The 22,503-nt window shown below is 46.9% G+C and overlaps 1 protein-coding gene and 1 pseudogene across 5 annotated transcripts; both read left to right on the top strand.

Annotated features, from left to right (window-relative positions):
- The first annotated feature begins 24 nt into the window (after positions 1-24).
- Positions 25-22,345, top strand: TEX28 (testis expressed 28). 5 transcript variants are annotated; one of them, XM_053371005.1, is made up of 7 exons: positions 25-284; positions 2,014-2,125; positions 8,747-8,813; positions 16,182-16,252; positions 17,085-17,755; positions 20,617-20,752; positions 21,907-22,345. In XM_053371005.1, exons 3-7 carry the CDS (start codon positions 8,759-8,761, stop codon positions 22,219-22,221), a joined length of 1,248 nt encoding a protein of 415 aa, XP_053226980.1. In that variant the 5' UTR covers positions 25-284; positions 2,014-2,125; positions 8,747-8,758; the 3' UTR covers positions 22,222-22,345. The 5 variants fall into 5 exon arrangements, with proteins under 5 accessions (XP_053226980.1, XP_053226979.1, XP_053226983.1 ...); XM_053371004.1 differs by having other exon boundaries at positions 25-502; XM_053371006.1 differs by lacking the exon at positions 25-284 and adding an exon at positions 751-877.
- On the top strand, positions 5,804-6,367 carry LOC128404929 (regulatory factor X-associated protein-like; annotated as a pseudogene).
- Positions 22,346-22,503: the final 158 nt, after the last annotated feature.

Here is a 22,503-nt window from a genome sequence, read left to right as displayed (position 1 = left end):
CTCGAACGTTTGAAATTCCTTGCGCGCCATTATGTCTGATAGAGCGAAGGGCAGATAACGGTGATTGGTCTCTCCGGGCAACCGACTCGGCGCGCCGTAGTTCTAATTGGCCGGTTCTTTCACAGAACGCTCTTCCTCTGATATGATAGGCTGAGCAGCAGGCGGGGTGGGAGTGGGCTGTGCTATATGGGATACGCTTTGCTATAGGCTTCTCAAAACTGCGCCCCTCCTGCCTTCTGTTTGGCTAGGTCCTCCGGGAGCCACGCCCCATATTCTATTACCAGGTCCCGCCGTCTGCCCCACGGAAGCCTTTTGCCCCTTCCCTCTTTTGGCGGCCAACGCTCTTTCCTGGTCCCCTCGTGCTTTCCCCTTTATAACGGTCAACGACAGAGGGCCCGGACGCACGCTGATTGACGTGTGCGTAGGCCAATGAGAAGCAGCTTCGGCAGATTTAATTTGTAGGAACCTCCCTAATCCTCCCGCCCTCCGAAATCTGCGTGAGGTGAGGGAGGGTCGGGAAGTTTAGGAATTAATAGTGTTGCTTTCCCTCCTCAGAGGAAGACAGAGCCCCATTAAAGTGCCTTCAAAGGGAACGTGGATGGGCGATAAGGGGTCATTTTTTCCAAGGGGGCCAAGCGCTCTCTGGAAAATGTATAATAATAATAATAATAGCAATAAAGGAGAAAGACAAACAAAAAGATAGGCATGGTGTCTGTCTGCTCCTTTATTATTATTATTATTATTATTAAATATTTATTTGTACCCCACCTTTCTTCCTCACAAGGTTTCAAGGTGGCTTACAGACAAAATATACACGCCAAAAGACAGAGACTTCTGAAGGGGAAGGAGGGAGTGATTTTAAAGAAACCCAATAGGGGTGAGGATGATTAATAAGAACACTGCTAATTTATATGGCTCCATCGATGTGACATTTTCCAAAAGGACAGCCATATTAGCCTGTTGCAGCAAAAACACAACCTACAGCCTTGCAGAGCTGTCAAGATCCACAAATTTTCCACAGCTTTCAAGTGGGAACACAGGGAGCTGCCTTGCACCAGGTCAGTTGCCTAACACTGATGGATCTAGCTCAAGGCCGTCCACTCTGACTGGCAGCGCCTCTCCAGGGTTTCAGGCAGGGGTTTCCCTGGCCCAACCTGGAGGTGCCTTTGGGGATTGAAGCTGAGATGTTTTGTATACAAGGCAGATGCTCCGTTACTGAGCCAGGACCTCTTCCCTTTTACACACACACACACACAATATTATTCACCACCTTGTTCTTGCTTAAATCTGTTTCCTGTAAAATGCTGCAAAGTATTGTTTTCAACCCTCTGGGTCTTTTCAACAATATTGTGCAGCTAAGTTTTGCAAGAGATGACGTGTGCTACTACAGCACAGCAGTACAGTCCATCTTGCAAAAACCTGCTTCCAATATAAAAAAATATAAATTTTCAAAATTACAAATAAAAGCAAGGCTCTTGTCCAGGGGAAATGTAGTCAATAGAACTTAAGTTTGGCCCAGCAAAATCATGCTTTCATTTCCCTCCCAGCAGGGGACAATAATGAGAAGGACAGGGCAGCAAGTTGTCTGGCCATGGCTAATTTTCACTACGCTTTACTGAGGGGGTGGGGAGAAGCTAAACGTGGGGCTCTAGTTTTCTGTCTTAACATCTAGTTCTGCTCTAAAAATCTCTCTCTCTCTTTCCCCCTGCCTTCCATGCATATGCTCAAACCTTCCTCAGTTTTTCTTTCTGTCCTTTCACTACCTCTTACTGTTATGAAACAAATTATCCAGAAAGGTAACAGTTGAGAACTTGCTGTTTTTTATTGACTTGCTGGATGTGCATTGTGAATAGCAGATATAGTACATATAAAACAGGAAGATGGTTGCAATCTATTTCTGATGGGTGAGAGTAGAATTAATATCACAACAGGAACTTTAGGCAAAAGCATTTATGTGACATCCCATTGCATTTCTGCAGGCAAAACTAATTCTATATCAATACCTTCTGGTAGGAAACAGCCAGGAAACATTTACTACGCAACAGGGCCCTGGAATGTCAGGCATGAGAGAAGAAAGCCAAGTAGGGTAGGAGCCAGGTACAGGAGTAGGTGTCAACAGGTTCAGGTAAGACAAGTACTATTTGGTCCACATATAATTGCCAGGAAGCTTTTGAGCCCAGTTAATGCAAGAGTAGTTTAAAAATCAAGTACCATGGCTTAGGGATGGAGAAAAGGGTAAATTGGACAGGTCAAAGCCTGTGAATGTTATAATTTATGTCAAAACTGGAAACAAGAAGTCAAAAAGTTAATGTTTGAGAGATATCTTTGCTCTTTTAAACCCTCACTTTTCACAATTCCATTATCCCTTCCACCAAAAGGCAGAAAGCAGTATTTGTTGGCAAAGGTACTCTTCACAGCTCACAGGGGACCTACTACTTAACTACTAGATTTATCTATGCCACTTTTCCTGGGCGAAGGAGCCTGCAAACACAGAAAACATGGTCATTGATTCTTAACCCAATGCACCCCTATTTGGCTTAAGAAAGGAGACATAAGCAAGTTATGAGGAACTATCCTGGGATAGCTCAGTCAGTAGAGCATGAGACTCTTAACTCAGGGTCGTGGTTTTGAGCCCCACATTGAGCAAAAGATTCATGCATTGCAGAGGGATGGACTAGATGACCCTCATGGTCCCTTCCAAGCCTATGATTCTACAAAGTTGTTTTTATATGCAGATATGACTGGCAAGCCAACTGGGCCAGATTTAATCTGTATATCATTCGTTGTGTGTTCCCAAAGTACACTTTCCCCCTTACAGTGGAAGAGGACTTTTACAATGACTTTTTCTTCCTACTTGCTCCAGTGAGCAGGGCTATGCAAGTTAGACTTGGGATAACCTTCCAGTGCGGGAGTGTGCCTCTGCTCAGTTCTGGTCTTCCTGAGCTCAAAGTGACAATGTGTTGACAGAGCTCTACCAAACTTTCTATAAAAAACCCTCTCTTTTCAATTGGCAGGAGGCTATTTAGGGTGGGAAGAGGGAGGTGGGAAAGAGGAAGGTTAGATGTTCACAAACAGGCTACTGCAAAGCTGTCAATCATATAACATTTCAGATCCATAGATCCATTTCAGTCCGGATTCCATCCTGGTTTCGGGACCGAGACAGCTCTGGTTGCCCTAACAGATGATATCCGTAGACAACTGGATCGAGGCGGGTCAGGACTATTGATTCTCTTAGATTTCTCAGCAGCCTTTGACATCGTCGATCATGATCTTCTGGACCACCGCCTCGCTGACGTGGGGATACAGGGCATAGCCCATAAATGGCTGTGCTCTTTTATCTCTGGTTGGGGACAGAGGGTGGTGCTAGGGAGGGAGATGTCGTCGCACCACTCCTTGGTGTGTGGAGTGCCGCAGGGCGCAATCCTCTCCCCGATGCTTTTTAACATCTTTATGCGCCCCCTTGCCTAGATTGTCTGGAGTTTTGGGCTGGGTTGTCACCAATATGCTGATGTCACTCAGCTCTATCTGCTAATGGATGGTCACACCGACTCAGCCCCGGACACACTGACCAGATGCTTGGAAGCTGTGGCTGGATGGTTTCGTGGGAGCCGATTGAAACTAAATCCTTCGAAGACAGAGGTCCTCTGGCTGGGTCGGGATGGCATAAGGATGAGGGACCAACTCCCTTCTCTTGCAGGGGCCCAATTAGTGCCATTGCCTTCCGTTAAGAGTTTAGGTGTAATCCTTGACGCCTCCCTTTCCATGGAGGCGCAGGTTACAGCAACAGCCAAGGCAACATTTTTCCACCTTCGCCACATCAAGCAGTTGGTCCCTTACCTTTCCCGCCCTGACCTGGCCACAGTGATCCATGCAATGGTCACCTCCAGGCTTGACTACTGTAATTCTCTCTATGCGGGGCTGCCCTTGAAGCTGTCCCAGAAACTCCAGCGGGTGCAGAATGCTGCAGCGAGGCTCCTCACGGGGTCTCTGCCATGGGAGCATATTCACCCAGTGCTTTTTTTAAAAAAATATTTATTAAAGTTTTAAACACAAACGTATAATCACACAGTACAAAATAAAGAAATTAACAAACTAAAGAAAAAAAAGAAAAAAAACACACATAGAAAAAGTATATATGAAAAAGAAAAAATCATAATAGCAAAATATAAAAAAGAAAACAGAAAAAATTCAAAATTAGCTCCATCTTTCAATAGTCCTTAGTTTCATTACCTTGGTTCTTTGACCTCCTCACACCTCCCCTTTTGTATTCCCATTTAAAAAGTCCTTTCAGCAAATCCTTACCCTCTACCATTTTTCATAGCTCAATATCATCACCTATTGTAAATATATATTTTAACCGTTATCAATCCATACTTGCATACTCTTATAAAACTTTTTACCAATACCACTTATTTTCCATCCAACATCATTTTAACTTTCCTTAATTTTACAGTATTTCTGCAAGTAGTCTTTAAATTTCTTCCAATCTTCTTCCACCGACTCTTCTCCCTGGTCACGGATTCTGCCAGTCATTTCTGCCAGTTCCATATAGTCCATCACCTTCATCTACTCAGACTATCTTTCTCAAGTTCAGGTACCGCCCTGACCCTCAAATTGATCTGTTTCCCCTTCAATTCAATCATAGACAGAAGTTCCTGATGGGCCCCAAGCCGTACCTGATGGTCCCCAAGCTTTTCACTTATCGGTGTTATCTTTTCTTCTACAGCAGCTACTTTTTCTTTTGCTTCCTGGGCCGTCTTTTGATTTAATGCTGACTGTTGTAGTAGTTTTTCGATTGAGTCTGTATTAGAATTCACCTTCTGACCCAAATTGTTGATACTTGTAGTATTCTGGTCAATTTTATTTGTTGCTTCTGTAACTTGTTTACTTACTTTGTCCAAAGTTTCATAGATCTTGTTTAAAATAGAAGTAAATCCTTCTTCTGTCATCCCTTTTGACCGAGCTCGCACTGAGTCTTCTCCTTGTGACACAGGAGGGCCAGAGGCGGATGCCCTACGCTGCTGCAGTATTGTGCTGGTCTGTTGATGTCTGACTTTGCCTGATCTCGTTACCTTTTCATCCGATTTTGTTGGCTTTTCATCCATGGCACTTTATCTGGAAGTCAAGGTCACTCCCACAGTCAGACTTGTTTTGCTATGGGACTTTCCCAGGCTAGTACTAGATGGAAAATTCCTCAGCCAATTGTAACATTTTCAGTAAGCCTCTAGGGCACGGGTGTCAAACACAAGGCCCGCGGGCCGAATCCGGCCCGCCAGACCTCGTCATGTGGCCCGTGTAGCCGTGTAGCCCCAGCCCACTATTAGAAGCCCAGTCGCTTCCCACCTGCCCATCGAACAGGCTGCCAACGTGACGGCGCATGTGCGCGACGAATCCTCCCGCTAACTCCAATATCATAAAGGAGATCGCTTACCCTAGCGGCCTTTTTTGAACATGCGCGACGTCGGGCGTGCAACGCGCATGCGCAGGCGGGGAAGGATTGGGGGGAAAGCCCCGCCATTGCTGCCTCTGCGCTTGCGCGCTTAAGTGAGCTTCCGGGGAAAGGGGGCGGAGGTCGCGTGCGCGTCGCCTTCCCTGTGCGTAATAGCCGGCAACCTGTCAGCGCCCGGCCCGTGGCGCCCGTTTGCCGTTGCTGTGGCAGCCGAGGGGCCCTGCAGGAGGCCCTGGCTGCGAGGCCTGCCGAAGGGACGGAGCCTTCCAGGAACACGAGCGGCAGCTCGGCCACTTTCTCCTCATCGTCGCCTTCCCCCTCCCCTCCCCGCCGCAGCCGCTCACGCTGCTGGTGATGCAGCCCTGCGGCGGGGAGGGGGAGGCGGTGGGCGCCTTGCTGCAGCCCCAGGTGGTGCGGCAGCTGCAGCCACCATCGTGGGGGGGCCTCGGAGGCGCCCTCAGGCCTCATGGTCTTCTACGAGCTGGGCCCGGCGGTGGCGGGCGACGCGGACGGCGACGGAGGCGACAGTGCCGGCAGCCCCGGCGGAGGCCTGGAGGATCTGGACGACGAGGAAGAGGGTCGCGCCCAGTTGGGGGAGGAGGAGGAGGCGGCGGCTGCAAGAGCTGCACCTACAAAGGCTGCAGCGAGACCACCACACAAGTGGCCAAGCAGCGCAAGCCCTGGATGTGCAAGAGGCACCGCAACAAGATGTGCAAGGACAAGTACAAGCGCAAGAAGAGCGACCAGGCCTTGGGGGGGGGTGGAAGTGGCGGAGGCGGAGCTGATGCAGAGGGAAGGCAATTTCAGGAGAGATGGGAAAGTGATAATAAAGAGTGGACACATAGTCCTACAGATACAACCGGCCCTTTGAGGGTGACCAAACTGCTGATGCGGCCCCTGATGAATTTGAGTTTGACACCCCTGCTCTAGGGGGACACAGTATCAGTCAGTAATGATGCAACAAAATATCTTAATGAACTTTCAAAAGCCCCCTTCAGCAGGAGAAATAGCAGTTTTAACAATTTCAAAATGTCAATTTTGCAGAGTTAGCATTCAGCAAGTTACATTGTTCATAGAGAGTGCTGTTCTCAATGTAGCCAATCTATTCAGTCTAGGCAGTCTGTTCCCAGGGATTAAGAGGTGGTCTTACGTCTCTCCTTTCTCTCTTATACTTTAAATAAACACAAGAAAAACTGTCCCTTCTTCCCTCCCTTTCTTTCAGTTCAGGGAGGGAGTTCCTTAATTTTGACGTTTAAGATTTAAGTCCTTTTAGCGCTCCTCGCCCGGTATTGGGCTTAAACTGTCTTTGCTTTGATCTTTATACAAACCGGAAGGTGGACTTCCTCTTTGCACCTTCCCGCTTCAGTGCCGAATTTGACTTTGTTTTCCCTTAAATTTTCAGTCTTAATACTTGACCTACTCACGGGTTGTTGTTTTGACAGCTGAATTTTCAGAGGAAAAAAGGTCAGCGCTCTCCGGCAACAGCTGCGCGGCTTCACTCCACAGATGTAGCGATCGACTCTCAGTGCTGCGCCACCCACGTTCCGCTCCGGAGCCCCTCGCGGGGTCCCTTTGCTACTTGGGGGGGCGCTTCTGGCACCCGCTGAGTCCCACGGCCGCAGGCTTCTCCCGCCTGTGGTTTTTAAAAGGGTCTCCGCTGTGCTGTAGTGGATAGACCCGATTTCTGCGGAGCTTCTCCCTCCGAATTAGAAGGAGACCGCCATTGCCGTTGGCACCGCCTCCGGAAGTCATATTCACCCAGTGCTTTTCCAGCGGCACTGGCTCCCGGTGGAGTACAGGGTCAGATTTAAGGTGCTGGTTTTGACATTTAAAGGCCTTTGTGGCTTAGGGCCCTCATATTTATGGGGCCGCCTCTCCCGATATGCCCCATGGGGGACCTTAAGGTCCATAAATAGCAACATCCTAGAGGTCCCGGGCCCTAAGGAAGTCAGATTAGCCTCAACCAGAGCCAGGGCCTTTTCAACACTGGCTCTGGCCTGGTGGAACACTCTATCTCATGAGACCAGGGCCCTGCAGGATCTGATTTCTTTCCGCAGGGCCTGTAAGACAGAGTTGTTCCGCCTAGCCTTTGGCTTGGAATCAATTTGATTCCCTCCCCCTCTTTCTTTCTTTTTTCCTTTCTCCTTCTGTGTTGGAACTCCTATTTCGGGACTTCCCTGGCTTTTTTCTGGCCCATGTAGGATCTGTCTGCATAGTTAGCCTTGGTGAAGACTTGACATTTTCATCCCCAAAAATTTTTTGATGTTGATTTGAGTTTCCACTGAAATGAGGCTGCATCTTAAAGTTTTAATGTTGTATTTTAATCTTGATTTTTAAGCTGTATTTCAACCAATTGTTTTTATATTTGGTGTTAGCCACCCTGAGCCTGGTCTTGGCTGGGGAGGGCGGGGTATAAATAATTTATTATTATTATTATTATTATTATTATTATTATTATTATTATTATTATTACTACTACTACTACTACTACTACTACTACTACTACTACTGTAGCAGCAGCAGCAGTGTTCTCCCCACAAGTAGAAGACAAACCTGTGCTGTCAATAAATTGTTTGGGGAAACTCTTGGAGAGGGACATCAGGTAGATACAAGTGGGCACAGAGAGCAAACTTTGTGGTGGTGGCACTGTCTCCTCAATAACCAGGGACCTAGCCAAACCCAAGGAGGAATACTCAGATGGTAATAAGCCCAAGCTTGTGCAAGTACTTAACCACCCTGCCTGCAAAACATAAAGCTCCTGAGATCAAGTCAGAAGGATGGGGGCAGGCTAGCATCAATCAGTGGGGATTGCTGCCACCCAGCCTGTTGATGGGAAATCCCTACAACCCAAGTTTTGCTGATAGATTTGGCAGATTCTTATTAAGGTCCTAGCACAAGGGTAGGCACACAGCCATCCACTAAGAGAGTCCATGGTGCACAACTAAAAAAACAGTTTAAAACAACCTTCTAAAACAGTTTAAAATTCCTTAAAGCAATTACCTACACTCAAACTAATCATAACAGAGTTGCTAGGGACAGAATTTTCAGCCATCAATTGGCCAAGTAAACAGGAATCATTTTAAATATATCCTAAAAGTTCACAGTGAAGGAGACTGATTCACCTCCTTTGGGAGGGCATTCCACTTTTTTATTTTTTTAATTGCAGGGCACTTGGAAGAGTGGTGATATTCCAGTGCTAACATATAGCCACACTTGTACAACTGGCAATTGCAGACACAACATGTCATCAAAAAAGCAAGATGAACCAGAATTGTCTTGAATAGTTTCTCTTCACAGGCATCCTGTGCCATGGTTCCACAGTCACAACCTTCATTCCCCAGTCATTTTGAAGCAAACATGATGAGTAAGTTGCTTATTCTCTGGTGATCCTCAGCAGTGGTGATTTGGCCTCTGATGGCTATGGCATCGGAGGTTATGGTGACAGCATCCAAGTGTTTGATTATAAAGGGATATAGATGCTTAAGAGGAAGCAAAAGATCAGAGAATTCCATGGGGGGGGGGCGGAAAGATCCCAGCATTCCATTACCTTGTTTGGCCAGCTCAGCAGCAGCTGCAAGGGCTTCATGGACTGTAGCACATGCTTCAATAACTGTAACCTGGTCAGCATCGCTCTTATGCACAACCTATAAAAGACACAGATAAGAAGCACCCCATATGCAGAAAATGACTGGCCAACTAACATAATAAAACATCAACCTATAGCAACCTTTGGCCCTCAAGATATTGCTTGACTACAACTTCCATCATGTCTAACAATTGGCCATGCTGGCCAGGAAGTTGGAGTCCAAAATACAAATGGCTAATTCAGGCTACTGCTGTTCTCTAGTGGAAAGTAAGAGGCCCATGTGAACTAAGAAAATGGAGGAGGCCTGTTCAGCATCAGACATCGCCCTCAAAAAGTGGGCTGTAAGTGGAGAGCAATCTGCACTTTATTCTTATACTATAGTAGATACTGTAGATCAGGGGTGTCAAACTCAAATTCATCGGGGGCCACGGCGCCGCTAGAGGGCAGATGTTCTCTGGCTTGTAGACTGCTGCGCATGCGCTGAAGAGGCGGCTTTCTTGTGTCAAAAAAAAAAAGTGAGAATAAAAGGTGAAGGCTGGCGGCCGGCAACGGCTACACAAGCCACATGACGAGGTCTGGCGGGCCGGATCTGGCCTGCGGGCCTTGTGTTTGACACCCGTGCTGTAGATACTGAACCAAAAAAAAAAAAGAGAGAATTACTGTATGCACACTTGTGCACAAAGCTGGGTTACCAAGATGATAAATCATAAGTGGTTATTAATATAAACCTTTTCACTTGCTTTAATAGCAAAATGTCCTGGTGCTGCAAATCTCTGCTTCCTAGGGAGATTTTGAGCAGAAACCCAAGACAACTTTTGGGAAAGCAAAATGTAATGTAATTGAATTTAATGAACTCAGGTCACATAGTTTTTGTTTCTCCCCCCCCCCCAAACCTCATTTATGATACCTACTTCAATATCTGCCTGAAGACAGTCTCTCTATTATTCTGGTGGAGCTAGACTTTATGTCTGCAGCTGGAAACTGGTGAAACATGACTTCTAGGCAGATTACTTGGGAACAGTTTATGGCTGTGCAATACCTCAGGGCTATTTTAGCAATTTCGTGGCTATATGGCCAGCTAATATCAGTCATCTGCCATCTAGTGGTTGTTGTTGTTTAGTCGTTTAGTCGTGTCCGACTCTTCATGACCCCATGGACCAGAGCACGCCAGGCACTCCTGTCTTCCACTGCCTCCCGCAGTTTGGTCAGACTCATGTTTGTGGCTTCGAGAACACTGTCCAACCATCTCGTCCTCTGTCGTCCCTTCTCCTTGTGCCCTCCATCTTTCCCAACATCAGGGTCTTTCCCAGGGAGTCTTCTCTTCTCATGAGGTGGCCAAAGTATTGGAGCCTCAGCTTCACGATCTGTCCTTCCAATGAGCACTCAGGGCTGATTTCCTTCAGAATGGATGCGTTTGATCTTCTTGCAGTCCATGGAACTCTCAAGAGTCTCCTCCAGCACCATAATTCAAAAGCATCAATTCTTCGGTGATCAGCCTTCTTTATGGTCCAGCTCTCACTTCCATACATCACTACTAGGAAAACCATGGTTTTAACTATACGGACCTTTATTGGCAAGGTGATGTCTCTGCTTTTTAATATGCTGTCTAGCTTTGCCATCGCCTTTCTCCCAAGGAGCAGGCGTCTTTTAATTTCGTGACTGCTGTCACCATCTGCAGTGATCATGGAGCCCAAGAAAGTAAAATCTCTCACTGCCTCCATTTCTTCCCCTTCTATTTGCCAGGAGGTGATGTGACCAGTGGCCATGATCTTTGTTTTTTTGAAGCTGAGCTTCAGACCATATTTTGCGCTCTCCTCTTTCACCCTCATTAAAAGGTTCTTTAATTCCTCTTCACTTTCTGCCATCAAGGTTGTATCATCTGCATATCTGAGGTTGTTGATATTTCTTCCGGCGATCTTAATTCTGGCTTGGGATTCATCCAGCCCAGCCTTTCGCATGATGAATTCTGCATATAAGTTAAATAAGCAGGGAGACAATATACAGCCTTGCCGTACTCCTTTCCCAATTTTGAACCAATCAGTTGTTCCATATCCAGTTCTAACTGTAGCTTCTTGTCCCACATAGAGATTTCTCAGGAGACAGATGAGGTGATCAGGCACTCCCATTTCTTTAAGAACTTGCCATAGTTTGCTGTGGTCGACACAGTCAAAGGCTTTTGCATAGTCAATGAAGCAGAAGTAGATGTCTTTCTGGAACTCTCTAGCTTTCTCAATAATCCAGCGCATGTTTGCAATTTGGTCTCTGGTTCCTCTGTCCCTTCGAAATCCAGCTTGCACTTCTGGGAGTTATCGGTCCACATACCGCTTAAGCATACCTTGTAGAATTTTAAGCATAACCTTGCTAGCGTGTGAAATGAGTGCAATTGTGTGGTAGTTAGAGCATTCTTTGACACTGCCCTTCTTGGGGATTGGGATGTAGACTGATCTTCTCCAATCCTCTGGCCACTGCTGAGTTTTCCAAATTTGCTGGCATATTGAGTGTAGCACCTTGACAGCATCATCTTTTAATATTTTAAATAGTTCAGCTGGAATATCATCACTTCCACTGGCCTTGTTATTAGCAGTGCTTTCTAAGGCCCATTTGACTTCACTGTCCAGGATGTCTGGTTCAAGGTCAGCAACCACACTACCTGGGGTATACGAGATATCCATTTCTTTCTGGTATAGTTCCTCTGTGTATTCTTGCCACCTCTTCTTGATGTCTTCTGCTTCTGTTAGGTCCTTTCCACTTTTGTCTTTTATTATGGTAATCTTTGTACGAAGTGTTCCTTTCATATCTCCAATTTTCTTGAACAGATCTCTGGTTTTTCCCATTCTATTGTTTTCCTCTATTTCTTTGCATTGATCATTTAAGAAGGCCTTCTTGTCTCTCCTTGCTATTTTTTGGAAATCTGCATTCAATTTCCTGTATCTTTCACTATCTCCCTCGCATTTTGCTTGCCTTCTCTCCCCCGCTATTTGTAAGGCCTCGTTGGACAGCCACTTTGCTTTCTTGCATTTCCCTTTTGTTGGGATGATTTTAGTTGCTGCCTCCTGTATAATGTTACGAGCCTCCATCCATAGTTCTTCAGGCACTCTGTTCACCAAATCTAAATCCTTAAACCTGTTCCTCACTTCCACTGTGTATTCATAAGGGATTTGACTTAGATTGTATCTTACCGGCCCAGTGGTTTTTCCTACTTTCTTCAGTTTAAGTTTGAATTTTGCTATAAGAAGCTGATGATCTGAGCCACAGTCAGCTCCAGGTCTTGTTTTTGCTGACTGTATAGAGCTTCTCCATCTTTGGCTGCAGAGAATATAATCAATCTGATTTCGATGCTGCCCATCTGGTGATGTCCATGTGTAGAGTCGTCTCTTGTGTTGTTGGAAAAGCGTGTTTGTGATGACCAGCTTGTTCTCTTGGCAGAACTCTATTAGCCTTTGCCCTGCTTCGTTTTGAACTCCAAGGCCAAACTTGCCAGTTGTTTCTTTTATCTTTTGACTCCCTACTTTAGCATTCCAATCCCCTATAATGAGAAGAACATCCTTCTTTGGTGTCATTTCTATAAGGTGTTGTAAGTCTTCATAGAATTGCTCAATTTCAGTTTCTTCAGCACCAGTGGTTGGTGCATAAACTTGGATTACTGTGATGTTAAAAGGTCTGCCTTGGATTTGTATCAAGATCATTCTATCATTTTTGAGATTGCATCCCAGTACAGCTTTTGCCACTCTTTTGTTGACTATGAGGGCCACTCCATTTCTTTTACGGGATTCTTGCCCGCAGTAGTAGATATGATGGTCATCCGAACTGAATTCGCCCATTCCCGTCCATTTTAGTTCACTGATGCCCAGGATGTCAATATTTATTCTTGCCATCTCATTTTTGACCACATCCAACTTACCCAGGTTCATGGTTCTTACATTCCAGGTTCCTATGCAATATTTTTCTTTACAGCATTGGACTTTCCTTTCGCTTCCAGGCATATCCGCAACTGAGCGTCCTTTCGGCTTTGGCCCAGCCACTTCATCAGCTCTGATTCTACTTGTACTTGTCCTCCGCTCTTCCTCAGTAGCATGTTGGACGCCTTCCGACCTGAGGGGCTCATCTTCCAGCGTCATAACTTTCATATGCTTGTTGTCTTTGTCCATGGAGTTTTCTTGACAGGGATACTGGAGTGGCTTGCCGGTTCCTGCTCCAGGTGGATCACATTTGGTCAAAACTCTCCACTATGACCTGTTCATCTTGGGTGGCCCTGCACGGCATAGCTCATAGCTTCTCTGAGTTATTCAAGCCCCTTCGCCACGGCAAGGCAGTGATCCATGAAGGGGTAGTGGTAGATCTAGTGGTAGATACATGTATGACTCAATGATGCAAGTACTTACCAGTATGTACGGTACTTTTTTTTTGGCATGACGTATCAGAAATTTTGGCCTTTGTCCAAAGAGACTGATTTATGTTACAGCCTTGGCTCTAGTATATAGGTCATAATGACAACCAATTAGTCTGGGCCTAGCATTCACTAAGTTTTTTGGCATTTCATAATATCTGTTAACATTCCAAATCTGCCACATTCCAAGTATTTTATGTAATCAGAATGATGTACAAGCATTATTGCGGCAAGGATTCAGTGAGAGCAAATTCACCATGCGTTGGTTCAATTCACAATCTTTTCCAACCTCCATGAGTGTAATTAATTAAAAAGTCTAGTTTTGTTCCAGAAGTGCATCCTCCTTAAATTGAATCTCTGTGTGGGGGAATAAGTGAACACACAGCATCCTTCATATAAGTAAAACACCTGGCTGTAGTATAATAAAGAAACACTACCACAAACAGGCCTACCTAGTGTTGTCAACAGGGAGAGATGAAACTTTTAAACACAGAGAAAATAAGTCACATTACCTAGTTCACATCTTCAGTGAGATAGTATGTCACAGGTGGAATAACCAATACAGCCCTCCCTGCCTTTCTTAACACCTGAGGAGGCAGACTTTCAGATATTTGGGGCCTCCGTTAATTAGGACTTTATCCTTCTATCCCTAGTGGTTACAGAAGTTGGCAAATCACTTTGACTGTTTGGGGTTGGGGTGCTGGCTCATCACCCCTCACACCCACCTCTAAATGTCCTCCTAGACATCTATTTGCTTAATATATATGCAACCCCTACTCAAAGGAGATCTTAAAGGTAAAGGTAAAGGTAAAGGTACCCCTGCCCATACGGGCCAGTCTTGCCAGACTCTAGGGTTGTGCGCTCATCTCACTCTATAGGCTGGGAGCCAGTGCTTTCCGCAGACACTTCCGGGTCACGTGGCCAGCGTGACAAGCTGCATGTGGCGAGCCAGCGCAGCACACGGAACGCCGTTTACCTTCCCGCTGGTAAGCGGTCCCTATTTATCTACTTGCACCTGGGGGTGCTTTCGAACTGCTAGGTTGGCAGGCGCTGGGACCGAACGACGGGAGCGCACCCCGCCGCGGGGATTTGAACCGCCGACCATGCGATCGGCAAGTCCTAGGCGCTGAGGTTTTACCCACAGCGCCACCCGCGGAGATCTTACCATGGGGCAAATGAGGTGTTTGCCTCAGGCAAAAAGCTGAAGGACATACAACTCTAACACATAAAGCACAATGCACCAGGAAATTCTCTTGTAGAAAAGTCTTGTTGGCAGAGCTCTAGGATTGATTAGTGGGAAGGGGAAACTGCATTGTAATGGCTTTAGGGGTTGCTCGTGCGTAAGCTACCGCCGCTCTGGGCTAGGTTGCCTGGTTAAACCGTTTCTGTCTGGACAGCCATTCACTCCGTGGCTGTTCAGTCGCTAGCAGAATCCTTCAGTGGGCGTTTCTTGAACCTCTTCCAGCAAAGAAGTTCTTTGACGCCAAGTCGCCGCCTACTCTCCCTGCGCGGAAGTCTTCTGCGCAGGATGGGTGTGGGCAGCGGAGGACCCGTGCTCTCCTCGCTGGTTTCCTGCGAAGAGTCCCAGAGCCTTCTCTCTGCTTCCCCTATCGACCCCCCTCTATCCCTGGTGTTACGCTGATTTTCTTCCCCAGCCGGAGAGCCACCTCTCTCCCTGCTTGGCCCCTCTCCAGCATCGCTGTGGAGCCTTGCCTCCTCCTCTAGTTCCGATGGCAGTTCCCTGACATGCATTATATGAAGTCAGGTGTGCGGAATCTGTTGTACACTAGGTGTTGTTGGATTACAACTGCCATCACCCCTGACCATTGGTCATGCTGACTGGGGGAGCTGATGGGAGTTGGAGTCCACAACATCTGAAAGGCCACAGGTGCACCATCCCTGTATTAAGAGGATTGAACTTGTTCACATTTCAATCACAAACAGTGGCATTGTGTCCTTTATTGGTACCCAGGGCACAGGCGGTTCACGGGGCCAGGCTGTGCCACCTGCCCACCCACCCACGCAGGAGGAGCCCAGGCGACCAACACAGCCCTTGGCAGATGAATTCTCCCAGCACTGGCCAGCCGGTCATTCAGTGAGGGGAGGCCAGGACAGGCTGGGCTCCTGGGCCCAAAGACCCCCAGTGACAGGCATGGTGGGGATCCTTGCTTGGAGGCTACCTGGCTCACACTCCCTCAAAATCATGCATTCAGGGCCCCCCGGTCCTCCTCAAAGTGTTCCTGATCACAAACATTTTTTGGGGGAGGGGAAAATTCTAGAATATATTATTATGCTTTTAATGTGTTTGTTTGTAAGCTTTTGATACTTAACAAATGGGATGGGAAATGTCTAATATTCATTTAATAATTAAGGATAATGATGACGATGACGATGATGATGACAATGTTGATAAAGACTTGGAGTAATGGAGATGAAGGTGGACACATGCTGTCCCTTGCGTAGTGTCTCTTGGGGCCCTTAGCTTGGGTCCAGGATGAGATAGAATCATAGAATCGTAGAGTTGGAAGGGACCCCAAGGAACATCTAGTCCAACCTGCAATGCAGGAATCTCAGCTAAAGCATCTGTGACAGATGACCATCCAACCTCTGCTTAAAAACCTCCAAGGAAGGAGAGTCCACAAGGGAGACCGTTCCACTGTAGAACAACTCTTACTGTCAGAAAGTTTTTCCGCATGTTTAGTTGGAATTTCATTTCTTGAATGAATTGCTCTTTGATGCACATGCCTATCTTCTTACAGCACCCATGGTGGATCTCTGTAATTCAACCAAGGGAGAATCCTTTCAGCAAGCAGAAGACTCTGCCAGTTCAGTGAGTGACCAAAAGATACAGCCTCATTTCCCCCAGGGCATGTGGCTCTCTTGGGGAGACTCTTAAAAGCCCCAGCCCATATTCCACACATTAACTGCCCACTATCTGTGGTTATTGGTTCCAGGAGCTGCACCTGCCATGGCTTTAGGAGAGAAAACATTATGATGTCACTGTGTGCACAGAGACCCATGACAGGAGAAGTCAGGAAACATTTCTCTCTCATGCCTTACCAATGCAGTCAGCAGGGACCAAAGGAAGGCTTTGCCCCTCAAGTCCTGCTCACTCACTAAACCTGGGTCCCTCCCCAATGCCAATGAAGAATAAGTGCCTAATCCCCTTGTGGGGAGAGGCAGGTAGTGACGATGGAAGATGGTGAACAGGGCTCAAGGCTATAATTTCAATAGGAACTGTGATGTTAGTCCTGCTTATCTTGAATCAAGGAGTCAGGAAGTGTTGGTGGTGAACAACCTGAGTGACTGTTTAGCCTACAAGGAGTGCTTGCCAAGTCAGCTGTCTCTTGTTCAGCACCCCAGTCCTTCATCCCAAGTGACTGGAGCAGTATCATGTACATTCAAATATTATTGCCCAATTTATTTTTAATTGTATTGTTAAATTTATGATTAAAATTGTAAATGGTATCAGTCCTTAGAGGAAGCACAGCAGAGTGCTTTGTGGGATAGATAAAAAGATCAGTGATGGCCATGGCAGAATGCATTCTAGATGAAGTATAATTCAGTGTCTTGTGATGTAGCTAGTGGGGACCCAGCATGAATTCATAGCTGATGTCATTGGCTCTTTCTCTGATCATCTTCCCACCTCGTCCCTGTGGTAGGTGGAGTCCCCTCGGCCCCGCAGTGTCTCTGTTGTTTCTACCACTTCCCAATTAAGCAGCCGCAACCCAAAGGATGTCCTACGCCATCGCATATTCCACTTATCTGAGATGCTGCGGGTGGAGAAAGCCAATCGGGATGACAATACCTCATGCTATGTGGAGCTGGTGGGCAAGGCAGACAGAGAGAAAGCACCTTCCATCCGGCAGGCCTTTGAACGTATCAACCAGCGCTCCTCAGCCAATATTGCCCAACTAGAACAGCGTCTGCAGGATTCCTGGGCTCAGCTGAAGAAGTTGGAACAGAGGATTTTTACAAGCCAGGACAGCAGCAGCAGTGCTACTCCTACCCAGCAGCAGCTCACCACTCCCAGGAACAGCATGTCTCACCAGCCATCCTTCAGCATACCCAGAAGCCGCACTTCAGAAACTTGCACTGTTGAGGAACTCCTTCCTTCCATCTCGGAGAGCAAAGAAAACAGGTCTGCTCAAGAGGCTTCCTCAAAGCAAATCCTTGAGGAAGAGATCAAGCAGAGGGTTCAAGAGTTGAAAGCTCAGCTGCTTGATCTCAGAGAAGACCACAAGGTCCTGGAGGATGAGTGGCACAAGCTGGATGAGTCATGGAAGGCTGACAAACAGCAGATGATGGAACTGCTGCAGGAGGAGAAGAAGAGGTGGGCACCCACATTAATGAGGGCAGTTGGTTCCAGTATCCCATCTCCTGACACCCCATTCTCAGGTTTGATGTTTCCTGGTCTCCTGTCTCCTTGTCCCCCTGCTCAGTCTCACAGGTTCAGAGCCTGTGGCTCAAGATCTTCAATGCTCTGCTGTTAGGGCCACAATCTAGAGTTGTGTGCCAAGGCCCCATGACCCCACAGTTCTCTAGGGAAATGACACAGGACAACAGCATACAGTGGTACCTCGGGTTAAGAACTTAATTGGTTCTGGAGGTCTGTTCTTAACCTGAAATTGTTCTTAACTTGAGGTACCACTTTAGCTAATGGGGCCTCCCGCCACCGCCGCGCAATTTCTGTTCTCATCCTGAAGCAAAGTTCTTAACCCGAGGTACTATTTCTGGGTTAGCTGAGTCTGTAACCTGAAGCGTTTGTAACCTGAAGCATCTGTAATCCGAGGTACCACTATATTGGGTTTTTGCCTTGAACAATTTTGCCTGTAACAATTGGTTACAGTAAAGAATGGTTTGGCATAAGCATTGGGTAAAGCCGTTACTATTCCACTTCAGTGCATCTGCTGGAAGTGCATCAAAGGATAAATCACATCTTGGGGAGGGGGGAAATGCCCTTTGACCTATATCAAATAGGGGTACCCCCCCAGGGCCCCCTTTGGAAGAGTGGTGAGGCCCCCGCCCCTGCCTAGGTGTCAGACAGAACCATTCCTCCTGGATCCTTTTAACAGGATACCCTTTCCCAAAGGGGGCAGGCAGAACCTCCCCTCCAGCCAAGATCTAGGCTTACCCAATTCCTAACCGCCTTACAAAGTTGTGATTTGCTATGAGAAAGGTGAGAACCAGATGGTGAGTGCCAATTTGCCAAATGGAAAAATTCCTGCCCAGCCCTGAATATGGTGGCCGGCTTGGTCCATAGCAAGGTGAAAGCACAAGTAAAAGCAATCAAATTAAGGGGTGGGGATCCAACAAAAAAGGCAGGGAAGACTTCTGGGCAGGCTGCAATTTAACGCCCCCTGGGAGTGGGCCCAAGCATTCCCATTGGCTGGTTGAGCCCACCACCAGGGGAACGCCCATCCAAGGACTGCTGGTATTGGCCAATAGCTGGGAGCCAGGTGATCGAGCCTGCCATTCACTGGATCATTTGCATGGTCTGAGGCCTGGCCACAAGACTGCCCACCAAGGAATGTGATCAGACTTCTATTACTGGATACATGGGCTTTTTGAACTGTGTGCCACATTTCCTTTTCCATCTGCATTAACACCAGGGCCAGCACATTGTTGGGCACCTGCAGAGGTCCACACTCCTGCAGGTGGCCGACTGCCCACTCTCTGGAGCACCCTGCCAGTGGCGTAGCGTGGGTTGTCAGCACCCGGGGCAAGGCAAGTAATTTGCGCCCCCTAACCCGTGGATTTGCGCCCCCTAACCCGTGGATTTGCCCTAACCCCAGATGTTGCGCCCGGTGCGGCCGGGCCCCCCTGCACCCCCCACGCTATGCCACTGCACCCTGCTCATGCTCCTCCTAGTTATTTCTGCTTGTGCATCTTGTCCTTTCCAAACATGCCAGCACTGACAAGAGTGAGGTGATGGAGAAGCAACCTCCATTTCCCTTGTGCTCCGCCTCTGGGTAGTTGTGTGGATTGGAAACAGAGGGAGAGGGCAAAGAACTGGACAGTGATGCTTTGGAGAGGAGTGCATTGAGTGTGAATTGGCCCCCAGACAAAAAAACCTGGAACTAGCGCTGATTCACACAGAGGCACAGAAGCAAACCCCTTTCCCCCCATAGCTTATACTGTACCTATACCATGGTACAGGATCTAGCTTGCCAATTCCTTCTGAGCTCCATGCTTTTTCTGCTGCAGTTACATTACATGGGAACCAAGGTCCCAATTTTCTTGTAATGAGGAAAAGGGAAGAGCTATCATGTCCTTAGAAATGAAGGAATTCTGAATGTCTTCAGTTCAAAGAAGAGAGACCTAGCCTCCACAAAAGGGCCCATTTTTAGAGCAATGGACATTCTGAAAGCACATTAATGGCAGCTGATGCAAATGTGCCTATTTTCCTCCAAGCTTAAGCTCTGGGTGGGGAAAATGTTCGGCAAGTCTGAAGCAGAAACACAATATTGTTTGGCTGTGCCAGTGATGTCTCAAAAAAGTTTTTAAAAAATAAGGTAATGAACGAACTGCTTATGCAACACTTTTTAAAAAATAGAAAAGTAGACAATCCATCTGATGCATAGGATGAGGGGCAAGGCTGATGGCTGAGCTAGCATTTGATTTGCTAGTAAACACATTTGTCATTTCAAATAGAATGGCAGCGTTATAGAAGAGTTTGCTTTGATAACCGCCCCCCCCCCGACAATTCCACTTCAGCAGTGAGCAACCTGCCTGGTATTTTTTCTATACTCTATAGAATACTTAGCATAACAGCAAATTCAACACAGCCAGGATCACATTTTCCCCAGTACCAATTCTTGGGTGTCAAACTATCCTGGTAGGTAACATGCTCACGTGGGGCCTGATCTTCAAGGACACCCAGAAGTATTTCTTCTCACTCTTCTTTGGTTCAGCGCCCTAATATTTACCACATACTACTTGGTACCCTTGAGTCTGCTGGGTAATCATGGCCATCTCTCTTTCACTGCTCACCTGTGTCTTGTCACTGGAAGTGTCAAATGAGGGAACAGAGCCAACTCAATCATAATCCATTTACCAGCAGTGTTTTAAGCTCAGGCTGTAATAAGATCAGCCAGCTGGCTTGGGGTGTGTGTGCAAAGAGGGAAGCAAGGGATAAAGGACCAGACTGCAGAACTTCATTCCGCCCTCCTTGACTGTGCCACCCTTCTCCAGGTACTACCATCTCGAAGTGCAGGTGAATGATGTGATACAGATAAATCTCAATGAGATCACCAACCTCAAACATGACCTGGCATGCACGGAGGAGAAAATGGTCTATCAGTCTTATGAGAGGTCCCGGGACATCTGGGTAAGGAGCTCCCATGTCTAGGAGCCCAAGATGTATGCATGGCACTATTATGAAGGGCAGCGAGTAGGACAGTGGAGTGATCCTCATGTTATTGGCCATGACAGAATGTGTGGATGCAGAGGCAATGAGGTATATCACATTATGGGGTAGGCCATAACAGTCAGCTTTAGATGCAGCAGTGTGTTTCCAGAGGGATGCCATGTCGTATTGCCTATGTCAAAGTAGAATGCTAGAAACCTCAGAGGATTCAGGTCAATATTAATTATATAGCTTAGAATATTGGAGGGTGGGGTGGCATTGACCTTTTTGTAGAGTGATACCCAAGGTGGGTGGGTGTGTACTGATTCAAGCTGGCCAGTGGATGGTTTTATTACCCATATGCTGATACGTTCCTTATTGGCAAGTATTTCACTAGCATATATTGTAACACCATTATCACATGAACTATGGGACCTATAACAAAATTATACAGTGGGGAATGCTCCCATTCAGGATGTTCCATTTCAGTCCCCTTCCCAATCACAGGAGCCAGCTCCTAGGGGCTGTGGGGACTTTGGCTCCCACAATAAAATATTTGAGGGGGCTGGGCCCCCACAAAGTTGATGTGCATTCCCATTAAAATGGTCTGCATGCACTGCCTCATGTGATTGATTATGCAGGGTGGGGCTTACCTGGATCCCCACAATATTTTATTCAAGTTGGCACCCCTGTTCCCAATGATTTTCTTTTCCCCCTCTTCCCAACGATTTTCTGTTTCCCATCTCTCAGTAAGCACTCTATTGCTACAGAATGTACTTGAACTCCATTGGGCTGTTTTGCCCCCTCCCCAATTTATGTTCACCAAATATTTTTGTGTCCTACTTCTGCACACCTTGGGGTCTCCCTGAGCTTCCTGATGCCTCCCTTTTGTATGAGCATTGTGCCACTTGACTACCTAAGAACTGGCACTTGGCAAACTGAGATTGCTAACAGGATATAAGATAGGACCATCAAAGAATAGCATTATAATTTAAGAATTGCACATTCCAGGCGAGAAATAAGGGTGTGGGAACCCAAACAGGTTTATCTGAGGGAAAGACCAGCCATTGTGGGGACAGGTGGTCTAGAACCTGATCTGATCTGGACCTCATACCTTCTCCTTTTACCCCTGCCAGGAGGTGCTGGACTCCTACCAGACCCGGCTGGCCAAACTCGAAATGCAGCAGCAAACCCAGCAACAGGAGGCAATGGAGCTACCCCAGGCCAGTGTGTATAAACTTTATGGACAGCTCATAAACCTGCTGCTGACCATTGCCACCATTCTCTTGGTGTGTGTTTCTACTATTTCAGCCTGTTCCCTTCCTCTCCTGCGCACTCGCTGGCGTGCCCTGGCCACTCTGCTTGTGATTGTCATCATAAGCGCTGCCTGGAAGTACTTGCCCGTCATTCGTCAACAGGAATGGAGAACATGGCTTCCCTCTGCCTGGTAGACAGAGAACAAAATGGCACACAAATTTCCTTATCCATCCTGATGCTCTCCAACGCTCCCTACTCTCAATGCTTATTTAACTACTTGTTTGTTTGTTTATTTATTAATTAAAAATTAAGAGCCTATTCCCCTGTGCTTTCTGACGTGTCTATTTCTACCTGTGGCTATGCCAAGCTATATGTGATAGTTAACTGAAAAATCATTCCAGGTGACAAGCCTAACTCTAGGTTGCAACATCCAAGATGGGTCAAAAATCTGTAAGGAGCTTGGGTGGTGGTATCTA

The sequence above is a fragment of the Podarcis raffonei genome, chromosome 17 (assembly GCF_027172205.1).
Source record: "Podarcis raffonei isolate rPodRaf1 chromosome 17, rPodRaf1.pri, whole genome shotgun sequence".
Taxonomy (NCBI): Eukaryota; Metazoa; Chordata; class Lepidosauria; order Squamata; family Lacertidae; genus Podarcis; species Podarcis raffonei.
This window is presented reverse-complemented; position numbering and strand designations above follow the sequence as displayed.